This window comes from Ambystoma mexicanum, chromosome 4p (assembly GCF_040938575.1).
Source record: "Ambystoma mexicanum isolate Mex_15411 chromosome 4p, UKY_AmexF1_1, whole genome shotgun sequence".
NCBI lineage: Eukaryota > Metazoa > Chordata > Amphibia > Caudata > Ambystomatidae > Ambystoma > Ambystoma mexicanum.
Genome location: NC_090927.1, coordinates 703,390,934 through 703,415,009, shown reverse-complemented (window position 1 = coordinate 703,415,009; position 24,076 = coordinate 703,390,934). Strand labels below are relative to the sequence as shown.

The following is a 24,076-nucleotide window of genomic DNA, read 5'->3' as shown; positions in this document are numbered from 1 at the left end:
CAAGGAACCTGGGTGATGTTCAAGTGCCGGGTGAAGATACAGATGCTAAGGTATGCAGAGCTTTTTCAGTAGCTGGGATTGAAGTCTTGGTTGCAAAAGCAGTGCCGGTAGTGGCCCAGCATACCAAAGAAGGCATGTTCTGGTCTTGGGCCATAGTAGCTCACAAATCCTACCTAGTGTGTGTCCTTACAGGGGATTCAGTACTTCCAGAAATTAGGTGATGTGCACATGGCCCAGTGATATATTAATACACTCAGCCAATCTGTATACAATCATACAAAGAGTCATTGCTTCAATGAACCAGTGCCCGGGTGATACCGATTCTTCAACCCAAATTTACTCTGTCCCTCACCAAGACAGAAGAGCACTGTCTTGTAAGAACCCCCTCACCGGCAGGAGGTTCTACTTACTTTCATAAGATCAACACAGTGATCTGCGAATTCTAGTGCTCTACCCACCCTATGACAACAATTCCTTTGTACACACACTTTTTACATACCTGGAAGCTGCCAACTCACTCAAGTTGCAGTTTTAAAACATATTACTGCAACTAATAAGTTCAAAAGTGAACAACGTGCTTATCAACCGAAGCATACAGGACTACCGTATCTGAAACAGGCCCTTATTTCCTGTTCTCACTCATCTGATGTTTCAAGAGGATGGTGTAAATGCTCCGCAATGTGGAGAGAGGAACTTCAATTTCATTTGCTTAATGTATAAAATAGATAACTGTCCCTGCACAGACTCTAACTTTCCCTGTGTGTGGGTGTGCTGTCCCCAGTCGGCGGTGATGAGCCGCATACCTAGGTGACAGACAGAGAGAGGCTGTCCCTCTCTATGCTACTTCTAAAAAGGTATTGATTCCTCAGTGGTCTCATATCTTTTTTTATTTCTGACCGTTGTACCAATCGTTACTAAAAACACAAACAAAAAAGAATTTGTAAATTGGTTTGAAAAGAAAAAGAAGACGAAAAAAATCATTGGCAAATAAGATGCAAGTGGGGGAGAGCCTTAACTTGTAAATCTATTATCCCGGTTGTTTAGCCGGGTGCATGTTTTCAACCTTCACGTATCCAAATAAAGTCGACTAATTGAAGTTCCTCTCTCCACAGTGTTTCCATGATATTTTTAGGGCATCAGAGAGGTTCACGTGCCCAGCCCTACAGGCCCCTTTTTTGTCCGTTTTTCGTAAATGCTCTACAACCAGCAAAATGGTTCTCAAAGTGGATCCTCTGTTTTTCTAAAGTGTATCTTCATCATTAACCATTTTGATGTGAAATAGCGTGACATCAAACATTACATGGCACATGGCAGATATAATATATTACAAAATGGAAAACACATTATGGACATAGGATATGACACTGTTCATTGTGAAGTTGTACGAGGTGTTGTAGGGATGTGCAGGGCATGCCTCAAAACCTTTAAATAGGCAATTTCAGTATAGAAAAAGTTAACTCACTCAATCACTCACTGTTTTACTTATTCACTCACTCACCAAGCCACTCACCTAGTCACTGCATGGTATAAACCCCAGTAACATAACTCACTCACAGATGTGCAAAGTCACTCATTCACCTGCTCACTGATTTACCAAGCCGATCACAAACTCATCAAGCCATCTAATCTTTCACTTACTGATTCACCAAGTCATTCACTACCTCACTCTCGCTCTGTCTCTCTCACACACACATGCACACACACACATTGGTTTAGCAATGCATTCAATCAGTCACTCACTCACTGACTCACTCACTCACCCACCAACCCAATCACTTACTCGCTTGAATATGTATCCAGGCAATCAATCACTCCATCACTCCATCACTTATCCACTCACAGAATTGACATCAGGAACAACAACTCTTCTCTTGCTCTTTAGTAACCTACATCATCTTGCATTGCACACAGTAAGTTCCTGGAAGTCCTTGAAGGCACTGTCTGGCTTCAGGGCCTGCACGTTGAACGTGCTTTTTGATCACAGTGAAGTCACAAGCCACGGACTTTGAGCATTGACAAAAGCACGAGGCTGGTGATCATCCTTAAAAACTGTGTTTGCCCTAAGAAGGGAGATATACGGTGGTACTAGCTTCATTGTCATTTGAGTTCTGCATCTGATACATTTATGATGAGTTAGCAGTAGATCTCATGTTATTTGTGGGGTTGCAGATAATTTCATTCCGGAACTGGCATATAAATTGCCTTCAATTTATTCCAAACAGTATCTCCCAATGCTAAGAACATAAAGGTCAGTGACGAGACAGAGACAACCATGAAGGCAACATGGCAGCCAGCACCTGGAAATGTGTTGAACTATCGTGTCATTTACCGCCCCCGCGCTGGTGGGCGCCAGGTGGTTGCAAAAGTACCAGCTTCTGTAACTTCCACAGTGTTGAAAAGACTGCAGCCCCTGACAACCTACGATATCTCCGTTATTCCAGTTTACAAGGAAGGTGATGGCAAAACAAGGCAAGGAAGTGGAACCACTCGTAAGTATCTAAGGCACAGGTGCTATGAATGTGAGTGTGTTTCCTATTATGAAAATGTAGACGCCAAAAGTGAGTGAGTGTTTGGTATTATGGAAATCTAGAGCCAATATGATTGTTTTTTATGCGTGTGTTTGTTTCAGCTTACATGCAGCATTTTGTCTAATACTAACATACTTACTGCCCTCTTTCGCTTTCCTCTGTCTCTCTCAAACACACTCTCTCAGTCTGTCTGTATCACTCTCTCTCTCTGCATCCTCCTTCTCTCTCTGCATCCTCCTTCTCTTGCTCTATGCCTCTGTCTCTTTATGTGTGTGTGAGAGTTGTGCAGTCAGGTTGCTTTTGCTAGAGCCACCCCAGTTGTTGAGCAAATAACATTACAGAAACCTAGAATAAGCATGTATATTATTTTCTGATAGAACGTTACCATTCCAAGATGGATAGTCTGCTACACTCCTATTATACATTTTCAGAAGCCCCCAATGAGAAAGCAGAAGGGGACAAATAGCACCAGTGAGGCCTCAAGCCTAATTTGCATGCAAATAAACAGCACTTTGGGAACATAGGAATAACCTAGTTCTTTGTATTCAGTAAATATATCTGTGATAAAAGGGTTCTGTGCTTGAATCACTAAGTACAAAATGCACATTGAGCTTGGTGCACATTTACTTTTTCACAGGACTCACCAGAACATTTACATGTTTACAGAGTTAAAGTTGGTATAATGATTCGACCAGCCTCGTTCAGAATGGAGGATGCAGAGAAACGTTAGATGTCGTTTTAGTCCAGTTTTAAAATCACACAAGTTGCACATTTTGATACCTTTTATTGGACTAACTGAAAACTCTGTGCAGAGATGGAACAACAGATTAGCTTACAAAGTCCCACGGCCCTCTTCATCAGATGCTGCAGAGTGAAATGAACGAGAATGGAGGATAAAATGGCAGTAAGATTGGTCAATCCATTGGTCTCTAAGAGTCCTCTGGAGAATATTTCATGCCCCACACAGTCGTTTAGGCAGGTCTCAGGATAAGGATGGCTATGCCGATGTTCAATTACCAATGCTCAGAATAGTCTCAGAATGTAGTCACAGACTTCATTCCAAAAATGATGACCTGCGCACTAGCCTGACATGCAGTACAGAAACGATTGTGTTTAGCTCTGTAAAGTCAGAGAGGAGCATGTTCAGAGCAATTCCCCAAATTAAAAACCAGCAATGGAACACAACTTGTGATAAGTTTATTGTTTCTAGTTCCATGTTCATTGAATTAACGGCACAAGTTACTTGCTTGTGCTAATTTTTCTCCCCCCGATAAAAACACGTTCTTTTTTAGTTGCACTACTCCATGTGCTAAAAGCCTTACAGATCTCTGGGATACTGACCCTTTGGGATCATTTGGGAGAACGGCCCTTTCCCAATGGTTAGCCCTCGGCTTACCTGTGGACAATAGCTTAGAGCGGGCCATTATCTTGCGCTAAAGACCTCTCTGTCAGTGCATGCAGCCGAATACAAAGACACATCCTACTGTCATTTTCTAAGTATGCAGACAGTCGTAGCAGTCCAAAAGTGCATCCGCAAAGTCGATTAATGAATTGCTTGTTTCATGGTGGTCGGTATGCGAGCTGGCAATTTGTCTCAATATAAGTAATGGAAACTGCTAATTCTATTGGAGCTGACTGTATTTTCTTAATTAAGTGGCTACAAAGGTTAAAAGATAATGCATTCAAATTGTTTTTCTTTTTTAATTGTAGTCTCACCATTCAAGCCTCCTCGAAATCTTAAAACATCTGACCCTACCATGTCAACTTTCAGAGTGAGCTGGGAGCCAGCCCCAGGGGAAGTCAAGGGCTATAAAATAACCTTCCACCCTGAAGGTGATGCTGCAAATCTCGGGGAGATGACAGTCGGACCTTATGACAATACAGTGGTGTTGGAGGAACTCAGGTGAGCCACATTACTTGCCTTTCTTCAGCTCATGAAAAGTGTTGTTTGGTTTCGAAATCCCATTGCTTCTAAAAGGCACTGGCAATCAAGAGATTACAGTAAGGGCATCTCAACCGCCCACACTGGAGGCCAGAAGCACAGCAACTCTAACATTGCAGCCATTCACTCATGAAGCCTGGCACGGCTGCCTACGTCACTGGATCTGGACGGCGGCAGACGGCACAATGGTTCACCCGCATAAATTAGAGATTCTCAAATTAGCTACAAGAGATGTTAGTGAATTGCTGCTGTTGTGCTCTGAGTGCAGCCTCGCGGTTGGGTGGTCATGTGGTGCCATGGCATAAATGGGAGTTCTCTGTCCATCAAGGCCGCTCAACCATGGCCCACTGCCAGGTGACGCATCCTGCAATGCGAGTGGCCACTTCAGGCGGAGTGCAGCCGATTTCTTCTGTGCCTCTAAGGCGACAAGGACTGGAATTGGGAGGTGGAACAAATTCATAAGCCACAAGCACCTTGCCAGCTTAACATGCTACTTCACTCCCTGAATGGTAATGCAGGGTAAATGGTAGTGCGGGTATCGTGTGGAAAATTAAAATCACTACAGTAACTGTGCTCAAACCAACAGAGAGGGAAAAGCTATTTGTAAAACAATTCACTTCTCCACCATGATAAACCGCATGAAGTGATAACACACACGAGATGTATGGAGAAGAGAGCAGTGAATCTGGTTGAATCTTTTGTGTAAGTGCAATGTGGGCTGCTAGTGCTGACCCTGTAAGGAAGCACACCCTATCCCTATCAGGGGGTGCTGTCCCTAGATCCACGGTGCTGTGCCACCCATCTAAAAGAAAAAAGAGGGAAAACTACCCCTCCCTAAAACAATGAATAATTAACTGTTAAAAACAATGACTAGCCCTCAATCAGAAACCAAAAGTTTCACTTTCTTGCCAAAGTCAGAACATTCCCAAGGGGAATTTGTGTCATTTAAATTCCTTTATTCACCCGTAATGCAGTGTGCTCAAAACAGGCGTATCCACAAGCTAGAAAGCAAGGTAAAAGGAACGAGCGGAATGAGGTTCCTGCATCGCTCAATGCACAAACCCAAGCGGGTAGTGCAACCTAAAAAGGCGTATCCTATATCAATAAAAGGATATCAAGAACAGAGGTCGACTCCAATGGCTGTGTGGTCTTCTTCAGGATCAAGTACTTCATGGATGTGTTATTACTGAGATCCATTTCTCTGTAAGGTGAAGATCTGGTGGCCAGCCCGTGTCCTATGGAGAAAGGGAAACATGCTTTCAGGTGGTTGTTACGTGGGCCAGCAATACTTGTCTTAATGCACAAATGTCAGTAATTCAGTGGTCCCATACTTGTAGGCAAAACACAAACCAAGGGGCCGCCGACCACCCATGTATAGACACACCCACCTACCTTCCATCTTGAGTGGGCTCTGTCCCTATACTGTTGCCAGGACCTGGAGTAGCAGTCAGCGTTCTATTGTTTGAAAAAGCGCCTGACTGTAAAAGCAAAGAAACAAAGTGGTATGGTGTTGATATAGTGTGGTATCAAACAGGGCTACCAGGGTCTGGCCGAAGCAAAGGAATCAGTAGGTTCCCATGGCTCTGCAGATGTGTACCAGAGTGCTTACTTTGTCAGGTGGTTTTACAGGTGCTCGTAACGGGACCCGAGTAGCGCCCATGTTGTGGAATCACGTCTGTCTGTGGTTCAGATGGTCGCTAGGTAACCTTTGTCTGGGAGCGCGTGGTCATATGTTTGCTAAGTGATGGCTGGAAGGTTTTGAATTAATCTGAACCTCTGGCATAGTGCTGGGGAACACAACAGTTGATCCTGCCAAGCTGGTAGGGAATGGGAAAGCCCATATGAAAGTCAGATTTTGACCCACCCAAAAAGGGACTGTCCATGCCAAAACCGTTTGGTCCCATGCCTTCTGCACATGACTGCAAGCAATTCCAAACATGTTTCAGCCTCACTGGGCATCATCAGTGAGGTGTAGCTTGGCTCTCGAGGCCCAGCAGGCTCAGGACCCATGTTTGAGCATACCTGCCCCCCTTGGAGCGTCTAAAGCAAACAAAATGAGGGATGGCTGGAAGGTTTTGAATTCATTTGAATATCTGGCATTGCTCTGGGCAATCAAATAAGTAAGTATCCTCTGGCTGGGCAGCTTAAAATGATTGCAGAAATAAACACTCTTCCCCATAACAACTTCAAATCAGCAACCTAGGTTTTTATTTTCTCCTGCGTTTACTACTGCAATGCTCTGCTCGTGGGCCTTCACAAGTCTCATGTATGGCTGCCCTCAGATGCGATGAATTCACATTTCTCCATCAGTTGCACTATCTCGCATTTAGCTATCAAATAAAGTCTGTGTGCATCGTTGAAAAAGTGACCCATACTAAAAAAAATGGATATGCATCCAAATAATCTTACTTTGGGTTTTTGGGAATACCCTCTGTTTGAATGTTGACATGACTTCTATTGAGTACAAGGACTACTGTTTCCTCCATGTTCACTATAACCCTGCTGCAACTGGTCCCTTTCTCCTCCACCTCCTCACTCTCTACCTGCAGCATCGCCCAGGGCTCTATCCTATCGCTGTGACTCTTCAATATCTATCTCGCCCCTCTTGATCCCCTAATTTCCCCCTTCTCTTCTCATTTCCAGTGCTATGTTGATGACACACAGCTCTCCTTCAAAATTCCCTCTACTGCAGCCTCTTCCTGCTCTCTCATCCCCGATTGCCTGACTGCTATCCAGGCATGGTGTGCAGGTAATGATCTCTGTCTTAATGCCAGTAAAACGGCGATCCTCCTTATTGGGACACCTGTGCACTGTTTCCCTCCTACCCCCTTGTGACGAATCAACTTCCAGGGCACCAGTGTTCCAGGGATGAATATCTGATTCTGAACCATCAATCAGTCCCACACCTGTAGTACACCAGAAAGGATCTGAAGAGATTGGAAACACGAGTAAATTATAAACCTCCTTGTCCAATCACAAGGTCGTGGATCGTTGGTTAGTTAAACACAGCGAAAATACAATTCTTACCCAATGATAGAAGGGACTGTCCAGTCAAGGTTGTATACAAATATCTACTTTATTATTATGACAACCGACAGTTCTAGCACACTACAAAATACAACCCACCCTGTAAAGGGACACAGAAGACAGACAGTTTCACTAAGTAAAGGGAAGCACTTTGCAGCTCCTGCGACAGAGTTCAAGATGGAAGACAGCTGCGGGTATCAGGTGGCAGGCAGTTTGGCAAGCGAGGCTGGAAGAACGGCTGCAGGATGGCCTACACGGTGGCTCAGGGTCAAGAATCATTGTCTCTCCTGGTTGGCGGATCTGGAACCCTGGTCAAGCTGTCTTGAATGGGTTTAGTGACTGCAGCGTGACAACAGTCAGTGGTGCATCAGGTCACGGTTCAAGGGCTTGACTGCCTCGGTAACATCCTTAAAAGATGGATGCTGGTTGATGCTTGTGTGGCACTCCTAGCTTCTTTGCAGAGCTTGTGGCGTCCTTTCAAGCTGGACGGCCCAAAGCTGATGAGTGTGTTTGCAGGCAATAGGCTTGTCCTTTGTTCAGAGACTTTCTGGCACTTCTCACCTAGGAAGTTTGCTGTCAGAACCTAGCACGGCACGCTGTGTGCTGATTGGGTACCGTTTCTGGAGCTGCTGGATGGGTCCTTTGAGTCCGGTATCTCCTTCTGTTCCCTGGGAGATGTTTAGGGGAGGGATCTTGCTTCCGTCTTGGAAATCCTGGCCTTCCCTCACTGTCAGAATATGTAAGGCAGTCTGTACCCTCAGCCAGGGTTCAATGCTGATTTCTTCTTTCCTGCTTCTGGTGAAACCTTCAGATAATCTGCTAAGTGAGGGGCCAAGCCCTCTTTTAATGCCACATGGGCCCCAGTGATTGGTGCAGGCTAAGCCTACCTTAAGGAACCAATCCGGGGTCCCCACCAACACTTCTCTGTTATGCATGAGGTCAGGACCAGAGTGCTTTGCAACAGGAAAGCTAAGAGGAGACATGTACTCCTGAGTCCCACCCATCTTCCTGTCTGTTGTAGATCAAAGTATCTCTCTGGTTAACTGAGCTCTATGTGGCTCTTGATCAAAGCTCAGGTCTCCCTTGAAGTTTGTAACAAGAACAGACTTTCTGTCCCCCTCAAATCACATACGTCTGCTGGGTTGCCTACGGTAAATTGTGGCCTCAGACATGCCATTCACTGTCCTTCTTACAGAGGGGTGGTAACTACCCTCAAGTTGACACATTGCCTATCAAAGAGGCGTTAGTTTTCCTGCCCATTGTTAAGTTCTGTGACCAGGCCTATTCACAGGCCTACTTCAATTAACTCTCATCACACAGAACTTAGACAATAGAACAGGGCGGTTCCATGGATCATTTGATATTTAATTAGGCTGGCCATGGTAGGGGGAAGGTGTTGCCCTTCTCCTCTGGATGTTTTCGTGCACCCCTCGCTGTCACCTGTCCAATAAATGTGACATGGAGACCCTCACAGTACACTGGACTATGTGTTTGTTGTGCGGCGAGCATTAGAATATGTGTGCAGATTAGCCCCACACATTTGCAGAGGTTGATCTCCCATCATTCCAGTTCCTAAAAAATCATCAAAAAAAGCCCAAGTGAGCACACATTCCCTGAGCGGATGGTCCAATCCCTCACACCCCTGGCTGCCCTCCTTGGGCCCTCTACCCTCACCATCCTGCAAGGCCAAAAACCTTGGGGTCATCTTCGACTTCTCCCTCTCTTTCACCCCTCGCATCCTTGAGCTTGCCAAGAAGGTCCACTTCCAGCTTCACCTCCTTAGGGGCATTATCCCATTCCTCACCTTTCCCCAGAAGCTCAATGTCTCGAGAGCTCTATTCCTCTATAGGTTGGAATACTGCAACAGCTTCTTCCTCAATCATCCCCTTTCCCCATGCTCCCCCTTCAGCTAATCCAGAATAGCGCTGCAAGTCTTATCGGTGGCCTCAGGCCCAGGGACTGCACCTCTCCAGCCCTAAAATCTCTCCACTGGCTCCCAGTGGCCATGAGGATCCAATTCAACACCCTCTGCATCATGCACAAAGCTTTCTGGGGCCTGGGTCCAGGCCATCTCCAACTTTCGCTCCCTAAATACTTCTCTGCTAGAGCCCTCCGCTCCTCAAACTCCAACTCTCTGATTGTAAAACACTTCTCCAAGCAGAGAGTGGGGGGCAGGTCTCTCTCTTCAGCTGGTGCCTCTCTCTGGAACAGCCACCCTGCCCCCCTCAGACTCGAGTCGGACCTCCTCATGTTCTGTAAGCTTCTCAAAACTCTGTTTTTCCTTACCTATTTCCTTCCCTGCTAACCACCCCACTGCCAATGAGTGTCAGGCCTCGGCTCCACCTCCCCTAACTCCTCACCTGAGTCTTCGGAAATAGTGTCCTTGGTGGCCTTCTTCACCTTAAGGCGACTCGTCTTGTCCTTCAGAATCTTTTCCTTACTCTTCCATTCGTGTAAGTAAGGTCTGGCCTCTCCGGAGGCCACCTTGACAGAAATAAGAATCTATCCTTGGAGACCCCCAGGGGGCCAGCCTCCAATATCAGGGAAAAAGCCGGAAGGCAGAAAAAACCCTGTAGAGTTTGTATGCTGGGAGGTATTTCGGTCCAGAGAGAGTAATTTCGCATAATAGCTTCTGGACGGTATATGGCTGGATACACAGGATTCTGGGAGATGTAGTCCAGAAAATAGCAGGTAAGGTAGAATAAACTACCAGGCTGAAACTCCTTAGAGTACCACCTTGAAGTAGCAGGTCTCCAGAATAGGAAGAGGTTGAAAGTAAAGGTTGCAGAGGAACAGCCTGAAGCCAGGAAGGATAAAGGACAGAATGCCGTAAGAAAATAAAACACTGGCAAACTGCAAACCAAAAAGGGCAGAGTCAGCACAAGATGCTGAATAGAGTCAGAGGCGAGAGCGTGGAGTCAGCTACAGAAACGTGGGAAAGAATAGCAGAATGTCGCGGTAATGATCCGTGAGGTGGAATAAAAGTAAAGTACAGAGCTAAGGTAGAAAAGGAGGCGAGGTAGAACCAAGAGCATGCTCCTAATAGGAAGGGAGCTTCCAAGGGAAGGCACTGCAGTAGAATAGAAGCGAAGGCTCTCAAGGAGGAAACTGTGCACAACACACAGCAGCGCGGTCTGAAAGAAAACAGATACAACGCACCGGCAAGAGGGGAGGAGTCGACCTATGTAGTAGCGTCAGCCATCTTGGGTGAGGACTAGAGCGGAAACACACTAGAACACTAGTGTCTCCAATAGTCCCATAGTCTCCAGGGCCGATTCCTTACAATGAGACTGGCGGCCTGGGCCTTCATGAATCTCACAGGTTACCAGGCCCTCTGCCCAGTTGACACCAGTCCCCTCCCCACCTACAGCACTGCCCTTGTGGGCCCTCTGCCTGGAGGCTGTGCAGCCCACCCATGGGATCCCTCCACCTAGCACTTAGCCAGTGGCCTCCTCACCTGGCACCCCTCGGCACTTCCCTGCCGGGCTCACCAGCACTTGCCCGTACCTTGCTCCCTTCCCCACCCCTTCCTTATCTCCTCCACCTCTCTTCATTGTACTTGCATGTCTGAATGTCGCAAGACCTAGTAGGGCCACGCTTTTATATTAACTGTTCTTTTTGCCATTGTATTTACTCCCTTTGTTCCCTCCCCACCTGCCTTGTGATGCTTGGAAACACCATTTTGTTGTATAAGCGCCTAACAAAATCTCAATAAATAAATAAATAACAGCCCTAACGCTTAATGTCTCTTCAGTCCCTGAATCTAGCGGCTAGTGGGTTTACTGTTTGAAATTACCTTTCCTTTTAACTATCCTCCTAAGTGCATTCAATTTATACTGACTATGTTAAACCTGCTTTTTTCTGGATAGTGCTTTTCTTCATGTGATAAAGGGCTATACTCTATGTTAAGCCACACCACTTCTCTTCTGAGAGCTATGATTGACTGCACAACCACTGCTACCAAAAGATGAGCTAGGACAGCTGGATACGCCCTATTTGCTTTGGCAGGGAATATTATCTAGTTTCTTGACATACCCATATTCCCCGGTTTACGGCCCGATTCATGGAAATGTGCACAGAAATCCTGCAAGGGCTGTGTTCCGAGATGGATACTGCGTCAGCCTACACGCAGAATAAAAAATGTGTGCACTGCGTTTTCATGGAAATAGCGGCGCAAAGTAACTGTATTTGCAAGTTGCGCCCGGCACATCCTGACACACCCCCATGCAAAATAAAAACAGCCAAAAGAGCTACCTTTGGGTGCTTCCCCGGGGGCGCAAATGCACGCGCCCTTCAAACATTGCGTTGGGTCCCCCGCAAGCAGGCCTGCACCTTGGGGACCCTGCATGGGATACGATTATTCATACGCATGTTGTCGGGGTGCCGGCAACATGCATATTAAAAAACGTAACTAAGTAATTACTCAGTAAATCTGCATGCAAACCTCCGTTCCTGCACCCCGCTAAACTGCATACACGTACCCCTATATTAGATCGGAACTCCGGTTGTGTGCACGCACCCCTATATCCGACATGCAAACCCACCTCCGAGCTGTGATTCGTACATGCAAGTGTACTTATGCCTGCCTTCATGTCCCGTAGAGATCAAGTGATTTGCGTGACCATTACTATGCCAAGATGCTGTGTGGGTGGTTCCATAAATACGCGTAGTTTGGCGCAATTGTGGGCGTGCAAGGGTTTGCCTGTGAGCTGTCCCTTGGAAAGCCCACTTTTTCGCATGTTCTTCCCCATTTTTTTTTCTGCCCACTTCCCAGCCCTCAGCGCAAGCCACACCCACGCTCTGGGTGGAGTATCGCGCAAGGTACGCGACGGCTCGCAGAGACGTGCTAAGCCTCCGTGAACTCCACGCACATCCAGTAAAAGTCCTGTGCAGTCCATTTCATGAATCGACGAACAGGGATTTGCACGCAGAATGGCACACAAATCCCCCATTTTACATATAAATATTTCCATGATTCGGGCACAAAGTCTTTTGTACTGTTCAAAGCTCCACCAACCAGGTGGCTTGAATATCATCAGAGCAATGGTGGTGCAGCTGATCTGGTTGGAGGGCCTGCAGTGGCCTCCTTTGTTCATCTGAGCACTTGGCTCCTTTCAAGATGACGGTCGCCTCCTCTGCAGCTGCAGTGTGGGCTTGCCGCATCCCTTGGACCCACCTGCCCTACACCCGATTGGCAAATGGAGAATTTAACAATCCAATCGACAGGCGAAGCCGGACACCGGTGAAGGACCACAAGAAGGGCTACTCCCTGTCTGGGCACTCCCGTATCTTTCTGGCTTCGTCTTTTGTACTGGTCACAGCTCCACCATCACGCTGCTTGAATAACATCAAGAGCCAGGGTGGTGGAGCAGATCTGGTTGCAGGGCCTGCAGTGGCCTCTTTTGTTCATTGGAGCATTTGGCTCCTTTCAAGATGGTGGATGCCACAGCTGCAGAATGGGCTTGCAGCAGCCCTTGGACCTGCTTGCCCTACACCTGATTGGCAGATGGAGGATTTAACAATCCAATTGACAGGGAGCCAGCCTGTGGAGCCGGCCCCCAGTGAAGGAAAAACAAAAGGACTGCTCCCTGTCTGGGTGCTGTCAGTGCAAGTTTGTAAGTCCTTTCTGCCATTTTTGTTCCTGGGTGTCCTTCCGGCTCCTCACTTCATCTTCATGTAGTTTCCCGTTTGGGCTGCCTGGGAGTTTTCTCCCTGACTTCCCCTTCTCCTATCTTCCTCACATCTTCCTCCTGCATTCTCCTCACCCTCCCCTTTGCCCTCTATGCCCCCACTGTTGTAATGCTATGTCCTTTTTCTAACTTCACTTTCACTCCCCATGTCCCTCTCCTGCTCCTGTACCTCTTAATGGTTTGCGTGTGCCTCCCCTCCTGGTACTCCCACCCCTATCACCCCATCTCTGCCGGCTGCAGTCTAGTACTCATTGGGCCCTGCCTCATAGCACGTCCTCCTGTCTTGCCCTCCACCATCCGCTCAAATCGTTAGAGGTGCTCCCCTTTACCGTACCAGCCCTCTTCTTGATTTACCATTGCTTTGCTTCTCTATGCAGTTGCCATTTTTACTGATGACTCTACGTCTCTCAGATGCCTACACCCCTTAGCCCTCACTGCACTTACCATGTTTCTTTTCCTGCCTCTTCTCACCATATTTCACACTCCGCTGCACCCTCGCAACCCTACGAGATCCGACACGATTCGACAAGAAACAGTAATTTGAGAGCGTTCAGCGAGCCTAGGAACAATACATCAGTAGCAGATAAGGCAATGAAGCGGGCACTGTCACTCCTGGCAACTATGGAGACGTTAAAAGTGAGCGCGGCCCTCTGACAATAAAACCACCTGGCTAAAATCGTGCTGTGTGGTCAGAACGAGCAGCTGCCGGGAGCGCAGATCTGACGGATGCCCCGGAATAGTGGTAGCCCAGCCTGTAAACAACCCGTGTGCCCCTGCCCCATGAAAGGAGAGCCCGGCGGGAGCCAGGGCAAATTGCAGGGAACTCTGCGAGGATCCGGCGAACGGAACGCACCAGGCCAGTAGACGGAGGACAGGTGCTGGGGGCTGTACAGAGGCGTGGCTGCACTAGAGGTAAACCCGACATCGGGTACGCTCACAGAGGACAGCGTGCAATGCTGGCAAAGAGTCTCGCCTGCAGCCTTTCAGCAAGCTCACCACAGCGGGCATGGGAGGCAGCTTGCAAGCCATAACCCCCAGAGGCAGGAGCAGCAATCAGTGGAGGGGAGCGGCATAAGACCACAAGACCACAGAAGTGTTCAGATGGGATAGGAAGCTGTGAAGCACTCGCAAATTAGATGCAACATAATCCCCTGCATAACAAACCCACGGGTCACCTCGCACGTGGACCGCAACTAAGCGAAGAACTGGCCATCGATTCACTGCGCTGCACTGCACATGATGGTTAACTAGTGAAGTGCTTGGAAAACTGTAGGCCCTACATTGCCTGAGACGCTAAACCAAGGAGCAGCACAGCAATAGCAACTGCAAGAGTAACACACACACCAGGAAATAGAAGGTGGGAAGAATAACCTTAACATGGGAAAGCTAACGGAAGTTGGATCATACAGGGCAGGACCCCGGCCCAGAGAAGACAAATCAGGACTAAATACTGCAATGCAACCCCAGGTCAAAACATCCACGGCGCACATGTCGTCTAAAACTGCCAAAGGAAAATTGAAGCAGCCCACCCTAGATACATTTGCAATAGCAGCAATGACTGCCCTAGATCCAGTCACCACCACCTTGCAAACCCAGGTAGTGACAGAAATGCGGAATGATGGAGACCAACAGATCCTGCCAGCTATAGCAGCACTAAAGGCTTTGGTGGAAGCCAAGATGGTTGCCATCAGTATAGAAGTCAACCTCTTACATCAGGACGTGCAAGCACTTGCATAGAGGACCGGTTCACTGGTGAACTAGGTGGCAGAAAACACCACAAGCCTCAAAGCCACCATGGCACACTCCAAAGCTATGCAGCAACAGATATAAATCCTGGAGGACCGAATGGAGGATGCAGAAGGGAGAGCCCGGCGGAATAATGCAAGAATTGTTAGACTTCCGGAAGGCGAGAAGGGCTCAGACCCAACATCGTATGTAGAAATCATGCTGCTACAAGAAGTTGGACCAAACAACCTTACTCAGGGGTTCACGGTGGAACGCACGCACAGGTCACTGTCTAAGAAACCCCTGTCAGGGGCACCCCCGAGGCTGATAATTGTCAGAATAATGAACTACAAAGACAGAGAAAAGATCAGGTCTGGGGGTACCATTACTAGAGCATCCTCTACGATTGCCACTTACCAGGACTACACACTACAGCTGCAGAGGCGCAGGATGCATTTCACTTCGGTTAAGGTGAGTCTACAGAAAACCAACCTCAAATACATGCTAATTTATCCTGCACGATTGAAGGTGTTATACAAAGGCCGGTCTCGCTTCTTTGACAGGCCTGAAGGCACACACAAGTGGCTGAATACAGAACAGCGTGCGCCAATGAAGGAATGACGGCCGTCCATGAACACGACAGCCACTGCTGCCTTTGCATCATGGAACAACGATAAGGAGCAAGCAATGCTCACAGACATTAATGATCAGCTTAACGGACAGACACCCCAGTCAGGAGCATCTGGATGTTAATGCTGCGCAGGGGCCCCTAAGCCCCCGGCACTAGAAAAGTGATAGAAGCAAAAGTAGGAACAAACTCAAAAAACGTCAGACTTTTTTAAAAAGCACAGAACGGCGCAGTGCGTCTTCCGCCTTCGAAGATACATTCCCACTGGACACTAGTTTGAGAGTGTCCGCCTGCTGCACCACCAGCGTTGCAGACTTGGATTGACCAACGTGAAGGTGAGAAGCAGGAATGCCTGAGCTTGCGTTAGGTAACTGGGCAACAGTTAAACGTTGGGGTGAAGTTGGGGGTAGGCGGTACGGTTTCAAGACACATGCACAGTCAGACACGATAGACACATCTTTACAAACGCACGGCTCAGTTTTAAGAGGCCATCACACGGCAGCAATACGTCTCAGCACCTACCGTTGGCCCACATGATGGACGAGATAGGCTCAGCACACAAAGGTGCACAATCGGGAATGGGACATGGCAGCCCCATACTAAACGCCACTATGCACCCAGGCCTTATCGTGATGACCTGGAATGTCTGATGCCTCAACAACTACATCTAAAGAAACAGGGTGATGCAATACATACGTAGGCAAAAGGTAGACATAGCATTGCTACAGAAGACACATCTCACCCGAGATAAACAAACAGTGCTGTTTAAGAAATGGCCGGGGGAAAACACAGCCGGCTCTCCCTTTTCTGCATACACCAGAGGGGTCATGATTTGGATCGCACCCACAGTGCCCTTCCATGCTACGAAGACATTGATAGACACAGAAGGCAGGATGATCATAATACATGGGTTCCTGGAAAATAGAGAGGTATGCATAATGAACCCACATGCCCCCAACCACCACGCAGCAACCTTTTTCTGCTCACTGTATTCCAAAGTAGGGCTATGTAGGAGCTGTGCACTCATCTGGGAAGGAGACTTTAATTTTTTTCGCAACCTGTAGTTAGACAGGTCTGACACAAAACAAACACACCCGCCCCCCCCCCCTGGCTAAAGCATTAAATGCATTATTAAGAGCCTTCAACCTCACTGACATATGGTGGAGGTTACACCCGGACACAGAATGGTATTCATACTACTCTGCCCCCATGGCCTACACAATAGGATAGACTCTCTTCACTGGGGCCGAGCATGCAAGCATATTTGATGCAACTGACTTTAAAGCTAGAGTCTTGTCAGACCATGCGCCGCTCTTGGCCACAAGGCAGGCAGTTCCACAGAGAGCAAAGATACTGACCTGGAAACTGAGGGGACAAGCACTTCAAGATGAACTAGTCAATAGACACCTTAGAGACAGTATCAAAGACTACTTTGACCACAATACTGGAAGTGTGGCATCTGCTGTGACACTGTGGGAGGCCTTTAAAGTTGTAGTGAGGGGGGAAGCCATAGCCAAATCGGGCGGGTTGTGGGCAGAAATCACCAGAGACTTCCGTGAAGCAGAAAACAGACTGGGAAGAACAGAATGTAAAGCAGGAGACCAAAGGAAAGGACCAAATTAAGACACACATATTTAAAACACTGGAATAGACTGGGAAACCTGAGTTTCATGAAATACAAAGAAAAACAACATGCAGAGGGAGATAAACCGGGATGCCTACTGGCATGGCTGTACAGGTCAAATACAAAGAGGGACATGATACTCTCAGTCACAGATAGTCGAGGAACATTACAAACTACGCAAAAAGACATTAACAACACCTTCCTAAACTACTACACAGACCAGTATGTGGACACGTCAAGAGCCCCCCCCCGTAGAAATAGAGTAAGCATTGTCCCAAATAGAGCTCCCGCGTCTAGACAAAGTGGTAATGGAGTCACTAGAGGCCCCTATAACCGTTGACAAATTGATTGCCGTAATAAGAGAACTCCCGACAGCATAGACCCTGGGCATGGATGGCTTGCCTGGCGAATTCTACAAAGAGTATGCGAGTGAAGTGGCCTCCCCTACTAAACAAGCTAAATGAAGCATATGACAAAGGTGCCCTACTGCTCTCACTAAGAGAATCGGTGAACATACCCCTCTTGAAGCCCAATAAACTAGCCACAGATTGTGGCTCGTAAAGACCACTGTTGATGTTGAACCAAGGCAGCAAAATTCTCACGCTCTACTAGCCAACAGACTTAAACGAGTTATCACAGAGTTAATTGATCCGGATCAGACCGGATATGTGCCTGGGAGGAACACGACGTGGAACCTGCGTCGACTTCACCATGTCATAGACTATACCCACACCCACAGAGAACACTAAAGCGTTTGACTCCGTCAGGTGGCCGTGGCTGCTGGCGGCCTTACAAGGGTATGGGATAGGCCCGAATTTCCTCAGATTGATACAGCTCCTCTGGTGAGGTGGGAGATGCAGGCGGCTAGCCCAGATCAGGCTCCAGTGCCTATACGAAGGAGGGGGTATCAAAGTGCCCAACTTCGAACTCTACTTTCTAGCGGCTCAATTACAATTTGTAGCAGGTTGGTTGTCAGACGAGCCGTCTCAGGACACCCCCCTACTGGAGCTCACTGTGAGAACATACTTCATTAAAGAGGTCCTGTGGGTGCGAGATCCACACTCGCACCAACCTCCACACCTGACCCTGGGGATACAACTATGGCGCAGAGTATGCAACAGATTTAAGATATGCACACCGTACACCACACAGTTTCCATTGATAGCTCTGACATCAGGCAACTTGCAAAACAGAACCATTATACGGAAATATTGGGCACCCAAAGGAGTCACAACAGTGGGAGACCTATTCCAACTGATGGACTTCCGCATCCTCACTGAACTCACAGATTTGCATACGAGGCAACACATAATGCATAGAGGGTTGCTTAGGATGTGCAGACAGAAATGGCCAACATTTACTAGCCAACCAGAGACACACACAGTAGTGGAGACAATATACTATATATTTCAGAAGGGGGTCATGCGGTGTCCAGATTGTATGAGCTTCTCCTCTCGCAACCAGCCGGAACGGCATCAGACCTATGGCAGGTGCGGGAAACAGACTTGAACAAAACATTCACAGATGGGACATGGCTGCAGGTTCTGTCTTACCACAAAGGGGTGTCCAGGAACTCAAGGTGTCAGCTTTTTCAATTGTACGTTACGCACAGGCCGTACCTGACACACTGCTGCCTGCCTGCTGGGGAAATTCTCGTGATAGAAACACATGAGGTACATTAGCAAGCTAAAATACCTAGTCTATGTACTGGCCAAAAGAAGCATAGCAATGGGGTGGAAGTCTCTCATGGGCCCTTGAGTGGGCAGCTGGTGGCGAGACCTGCACAGGTGGACGTTGGCAGAGGCTGCAGTATGGCAGGCTGCGGCTTGACGTGGCCAGGGGAAAGGGGTAGAGGATCTTGAGGCCTCGAGGATACTGATACAGGAGTTGTTTGCACCCCCAAGCGCAGAGGAGAGAAACCTGGCCCTGGCGGGCAATCAGCAGAGCCCTCTTGCTGGAAGAGACTAAGAGCCGGATTCACAGCACGTTTTCCAATGGGATTGCACCATTATAAAATACTTCTGTGAATCAGCCTCTAAATGTGTTTTTGCAAGAACCTAGAGTCTTTAGACCTGGTACATGTGGCTGTGTACAAGTTTATAGATGGGAGTTGGGTTAGGGAGGGGGGTTGCTCAAAAGTTGCAATATCCAAGCCTATTGAGATGTTTAGATAATACTGTATGTGGAATAATGCTGCTATATTAAAACCAATAAAAGCGTAATAAATAAATAAATATATATATATATATATATATATATATATATATATATATATATATATATATATATATATATATATATTGACATATTCCTCTGTGCCTCAGGGATGGCTTTCCATTTTTGCTTTACTTACCTCAACTGCTTACCTGATGTAGCCCCTCATTCCACAAGTCAAGGCTTTTTCAGGCTGCAGTCTTTCTTACCTGTGTATTACCTCTGCATGTCTGTTTGCCTGATGTAGCCCCTCATTCCACGAGGCAATGCTTTTTCAGGCTGCAGTCAATCTTACCTGTGTATTACCTCTGCATGTCTGTTTGCCTGATGTAGCCCCTCATTCCACGAGACAATGCTTTTTCAGGCTGCAGTCGTTCTTACCTGTGTATTACCTCTGCATGTCTGTTTGCCTGATGTAGCCCCTCATTCCACGAGGCAATGCTTTTTCAGGCTGCAGTCGTTCTTACCTGTGTATTACCTCTGCATGTCTGTTTGCCTGATGTAGCCCCTCATTCCACGAGGCAATGCTTTTTCAGGCTGCAGTCGTTCTTACCTGTGTATTACCTCTGCATGTCTGTTTGTCTGATGTAGCCCCTCATTCCACGAGGCAATGCTTTTTCAGGCTGCAGGCTTACGGATTGTCATAACTGCATACTGCTTTTCCTAAATTCAGTTTACTTAAGTGTCCCTGCAATAACCTGCAATAACCTGTTACCCTTTTCCCCTCGTTCACTACCCTTCCTGCCCCCCCCACCCCTTCATGTTCAGCACTTGCCAGTTCCAAATCGTCTCACAACCTAGTCAGAACATTGTTTGTCTCTTCCCTTCACTCCATTCCTGCACTTCCCTTCCTCCCCCTCCCCTGCTCTCAAGCTATAGCACTTGCACGTTGCGAATGCTTCAAGACCTTTTAAGAACGTTTTGTTTTTGTTGTATGCCGTTTTTTCCCTCGTCCCCGCCCCCTTGCCTTGATGCGCCTTGAAACCCAATTTATTGCTCTATAGTCAGCATTACAAATAACCAATAAGTAAAATAAAATAAAATAAATATCACTCAGCTGAAGCACTGCCCTACATTTTTAAATTAATTGAACGATTTCTGTATATGATATCTCTTTATTTGGTGTACACTGAGGTAACTTTTCCCCTAGCAGTTCATAAACAGCTACGTAGAGCAACATGCCGTGCCATGTTACTCATACAGTTTGCAATGAATACTTGAAATAAATACCTTCCTTTATTAAAGTCAGTCTATTGTTGATGTATTTAGTAAATGCATCCAATGAATGTTTACTGGTTTCAATGGTGTACAATTGTATACAGCCATGAAAAGCCAACTGAAAACATTTGACTGCAGGATCGCCTATAATCACGTTTTCCATATTTTCTAACTCCAGGGCTGCGACTTCATACAAGGTAAACGTTTTTGGGGTGTTTGACGATGGACAGAGCCCACCCCTCGCCGGGCAAGAAATGACTACCCTTTCTGATGCTCCAGATCTCACAATCCAATCCTCAGGTAAAACAGGGTTCGCGATTTAACATGGACAGAAGGTTCCCACAGTAGAAATTTTGGATTGCCTCGTTGATCACTTTATTCCCTTTACAAGAGTGTTTTAGAAACCTGGCCAGGGCGGGACTGTGAATATTTTGGGAACCAGCTGAGGAGCAACTGAGTCAGTTTCTCAGGGTTTGCAATATAATCTGACACACTGAGTGCAATACTGATTTATCCAGGGTTCTAGATTACATACATGCCAGAATCAATACTCACATATGCACACAGCAATTGAACCTAAAACGAAGTGCTCCTACTCTCATTCGTGGCCCGTCTGTATCCGTGAACCCACTCTCACACGAAGGCTTAATTATGTAAAATCGAGATGGCCGCATACCAGTTCAGGGCTAAGGTAGTAGCACTTGAGCACTTGAAAGCATCAGATATTGTTTGATTTGCGAAATGTATATGTCACTATAGGTTCTAGTAATGTCCAAACTCAAGTGCATACATTAGGTTTTAGGGAATCTATTCAACCTAATATATTTCACTCGCTAATTAGTAACACAGCATTCCCAATTAATAATATGGTTTATTTGTCCTCAGTCTTTAAATGATGATACGAATTGCTTTTCTTCTCAAAAGTAGTCTCAAATCAGTATAACCAAGTGAGCTTTTAGGGGATGCTTACAGTTTCCACTATTAAGCTCTTTTATAATTTTGGGGAAAACACGCCAATCGTCCAGTGATCTCTCTTAGACTGACACTATGATGCAGAGATTTGATAACACATCTTTCAAAGTCACTCGGACCTCATCAGATGGTACAGAATAAAATGAGTAGCAGAGAAATACACACTGGATAGATCATAGAAAAAAAGAGAATATTGAGTTTTATCTTAATTGGCTGAAAGAATGATATGCTTGGAACGCACTTTATTTAAAGGACAATATACCTGACACCAGGGAATACAGCAGGAAATACACATAACAGTAGTCACTGAAAACAATTCACATTTCTAGCAGTGCTGAGAAATGCATTTTTAGGAAAGAACACCTTAGGCCCACGTAACCTTTCAAAATTATATGTTCCAAAAATTAGGTATAGGCAGTCTGAAAGTGGGCCACATTAATTTTCAAAAAAAATGATTTATGTTCTTTTGGAAATCTTTTGAAATGAGAAATTTAAATCACACAGCTAGAAAGCAGGATGTGTTTTTCATTTACCTCAGACAGAGTGAAAATATGGGTTTTGAAGCCTCTATGTAGGGTCAGGACTGTGTAGGGATTTTAATAGTTCTATGTCTGTATCTTACCTAGTAGAGGTTGCTCGGAAATAAGGCTTCCTTTTTATTCCATCACTTATTTTGTTGCAACGACCAGCTATCTCTCATCATATCAAGGGGCTTCACCTTTAAACCCCATATACGAAGCTGCACCCATCCCCTGTTACACCCACCCAACCACATCCACACAATCCTGGGTGTCTGTACCCTGCTCACCCACCCTACGCTTTCTTTTTTAGTCGTTCCTCCAGCCTGGCTGGCATACAGTAGCACAGACAAAATATGTTACCCATTAAAAATACATTCCATCCATACTATTCCATCCATACTATCCCAACCAATGAAGGTTACATTGGAAATTATCTTTTTTTCTCTATGATCAGTGTGTTTTTCTTTGATACTCATGTCACTCTGCACCGTCTGATGAAGTCTATGGGACTTCAAGAGTTAATGCATATCCATTTATTCCAATAAAAGGAATAAAAACTGGCATTTTGTGTGACCCTATAATGCAGGGAGTTACGCTCTTTCTGCTGAAGCCTCTGTTCGTTCTGGGGCTGTGCAGACTCAGCCTTTTGTCCATCCTAGGCCAATAAACTCAGTACCATAACATGTGGCATAAAAGGCTTTAATTCCAAACCATTCTCAATAAGCTGCTTACAGCACTGCTCATTTGCTAACTTCATCCTCTCAACCATCAGGAGCTAGTAGGCCACGCCCAGGGGTTGTGGACCAGGAACACTTGCTAAAAAAGCTGTAGAGGTACCGCGGCTCAACGCTCTCCTTTTAAATCAATCAATCTTCCCCATTGATGGAACAAGAGCAAGAACACTTGTTTCCAGATGAGAATGGTGAAACAATACGGGTGGTAGCACATGCTCTATTTTCACTTCTGCTAATGTGATTGCTCATGCACAAAAGTACACAACCCTGACATTTTACTATTCCATAAAGAAAACCTCAACAGAGTTAAAGTTGTATCTACAATATATTTCAGTAAAGATATAAGTATTTCTCAGGATGTATTAACTCACTCACATTCATGACAAAATATTAGTAGCCTGTTTACAGGGGATACAATCATTATTCCCTTTTTCTTTGCTCTTATACATTGATGTATTTCGACAATGTCTGCCCGACCAATACAAATTACGTCCTCACCAATAGTACCTCAGTACTGTATACAACGCCAATCCCAATGCTGACACCCGACCATTTTATATTGCTCTGCTGCTCTCGAGCTAGGGTCATGCAATAAGCAATGAAATACATACAACAATATAAATGGCTTTGTTGACCTTTCAGTGCAATTTAAAATGGCTCATTTTAATAATTTACACACTGATGTAATAGATACAATTAATGAACGTATTGTAATGCAATAGCTAATCGGGTTTGCTAAATTTGGCTCACCGCTTTCCATACCAGGCACAGGCAGGTGAAACTGGGAGAAGTGTTGGTTTCTGCATGCAAGCTTCATTTTGATTTTCCCAGTTAAGGAGTTGAATTGGTTTTTGTCCACTGCCAAGAATGGCCGTGCTCTGCAACATGGTGCACAATTACACAATTACACACATTCTCTAAAAAGATGAAAATGATCTTGAAATCATTTATAAATGTGGTCCATGTTTATACAGTTTTGCAGTTTATCTACATGATATTCTGCCGAAGAATACACCCAGATATCACTGACAGCTCAGATGACTATCAATAATAGAAGCATGCACACGTATTAGACACAAGTTAAACAAAATGTGACATGAAATACAGAGACAATAGATTTGTCAGAGATGTAATATTGGAAGATGTAAAATATGTTATTTGTTCATATTGTATGTCTACATAAAAACCTACCGATGCTGCATAGAATAGTAGGTGACGTTCTACATGAGCTAGCTCTTCTTGTTGTGCTACGG

At 46.1% G+C, this 24,076-nt stretch overlaps 1 protein-coding gene across 5 annotated transcripts in view; it reads left to right on the top strand.

The window, feature by feature from the left end:
• Positions 1-24,076, top strand: part of COL12A1 (collagen type XII alpha 1 chain) — a 296,727-nt gene that overhangs the window by 112,760 nt on the left and 159,891 nt on the right. For 3 of the 5 annotated variants that reach the window (XM_069606261.1, XM_069606259.1, XM_069606260.1), the window contains exons 15-17: positions 2,223-2,489; positions 4,239-4,431; positions 20,775-20,896. The exons of the other annotated variants lie outside the window; for them this stretch is intronic. In XM_069606261.1, the coding sequence (XP_069462362.1) occupies positions 2,223-2,489; positions 4,239-4,431; positions 20,775-20,896 (582 nt within the window). The remainder of the gene's footprint in view (positions 1-2,222; positions 2,490-4,238; positions 4,432-20,774; positions 20,897-24,076) is intronic. 5 annotated transcript variants of the gene reach the window in all.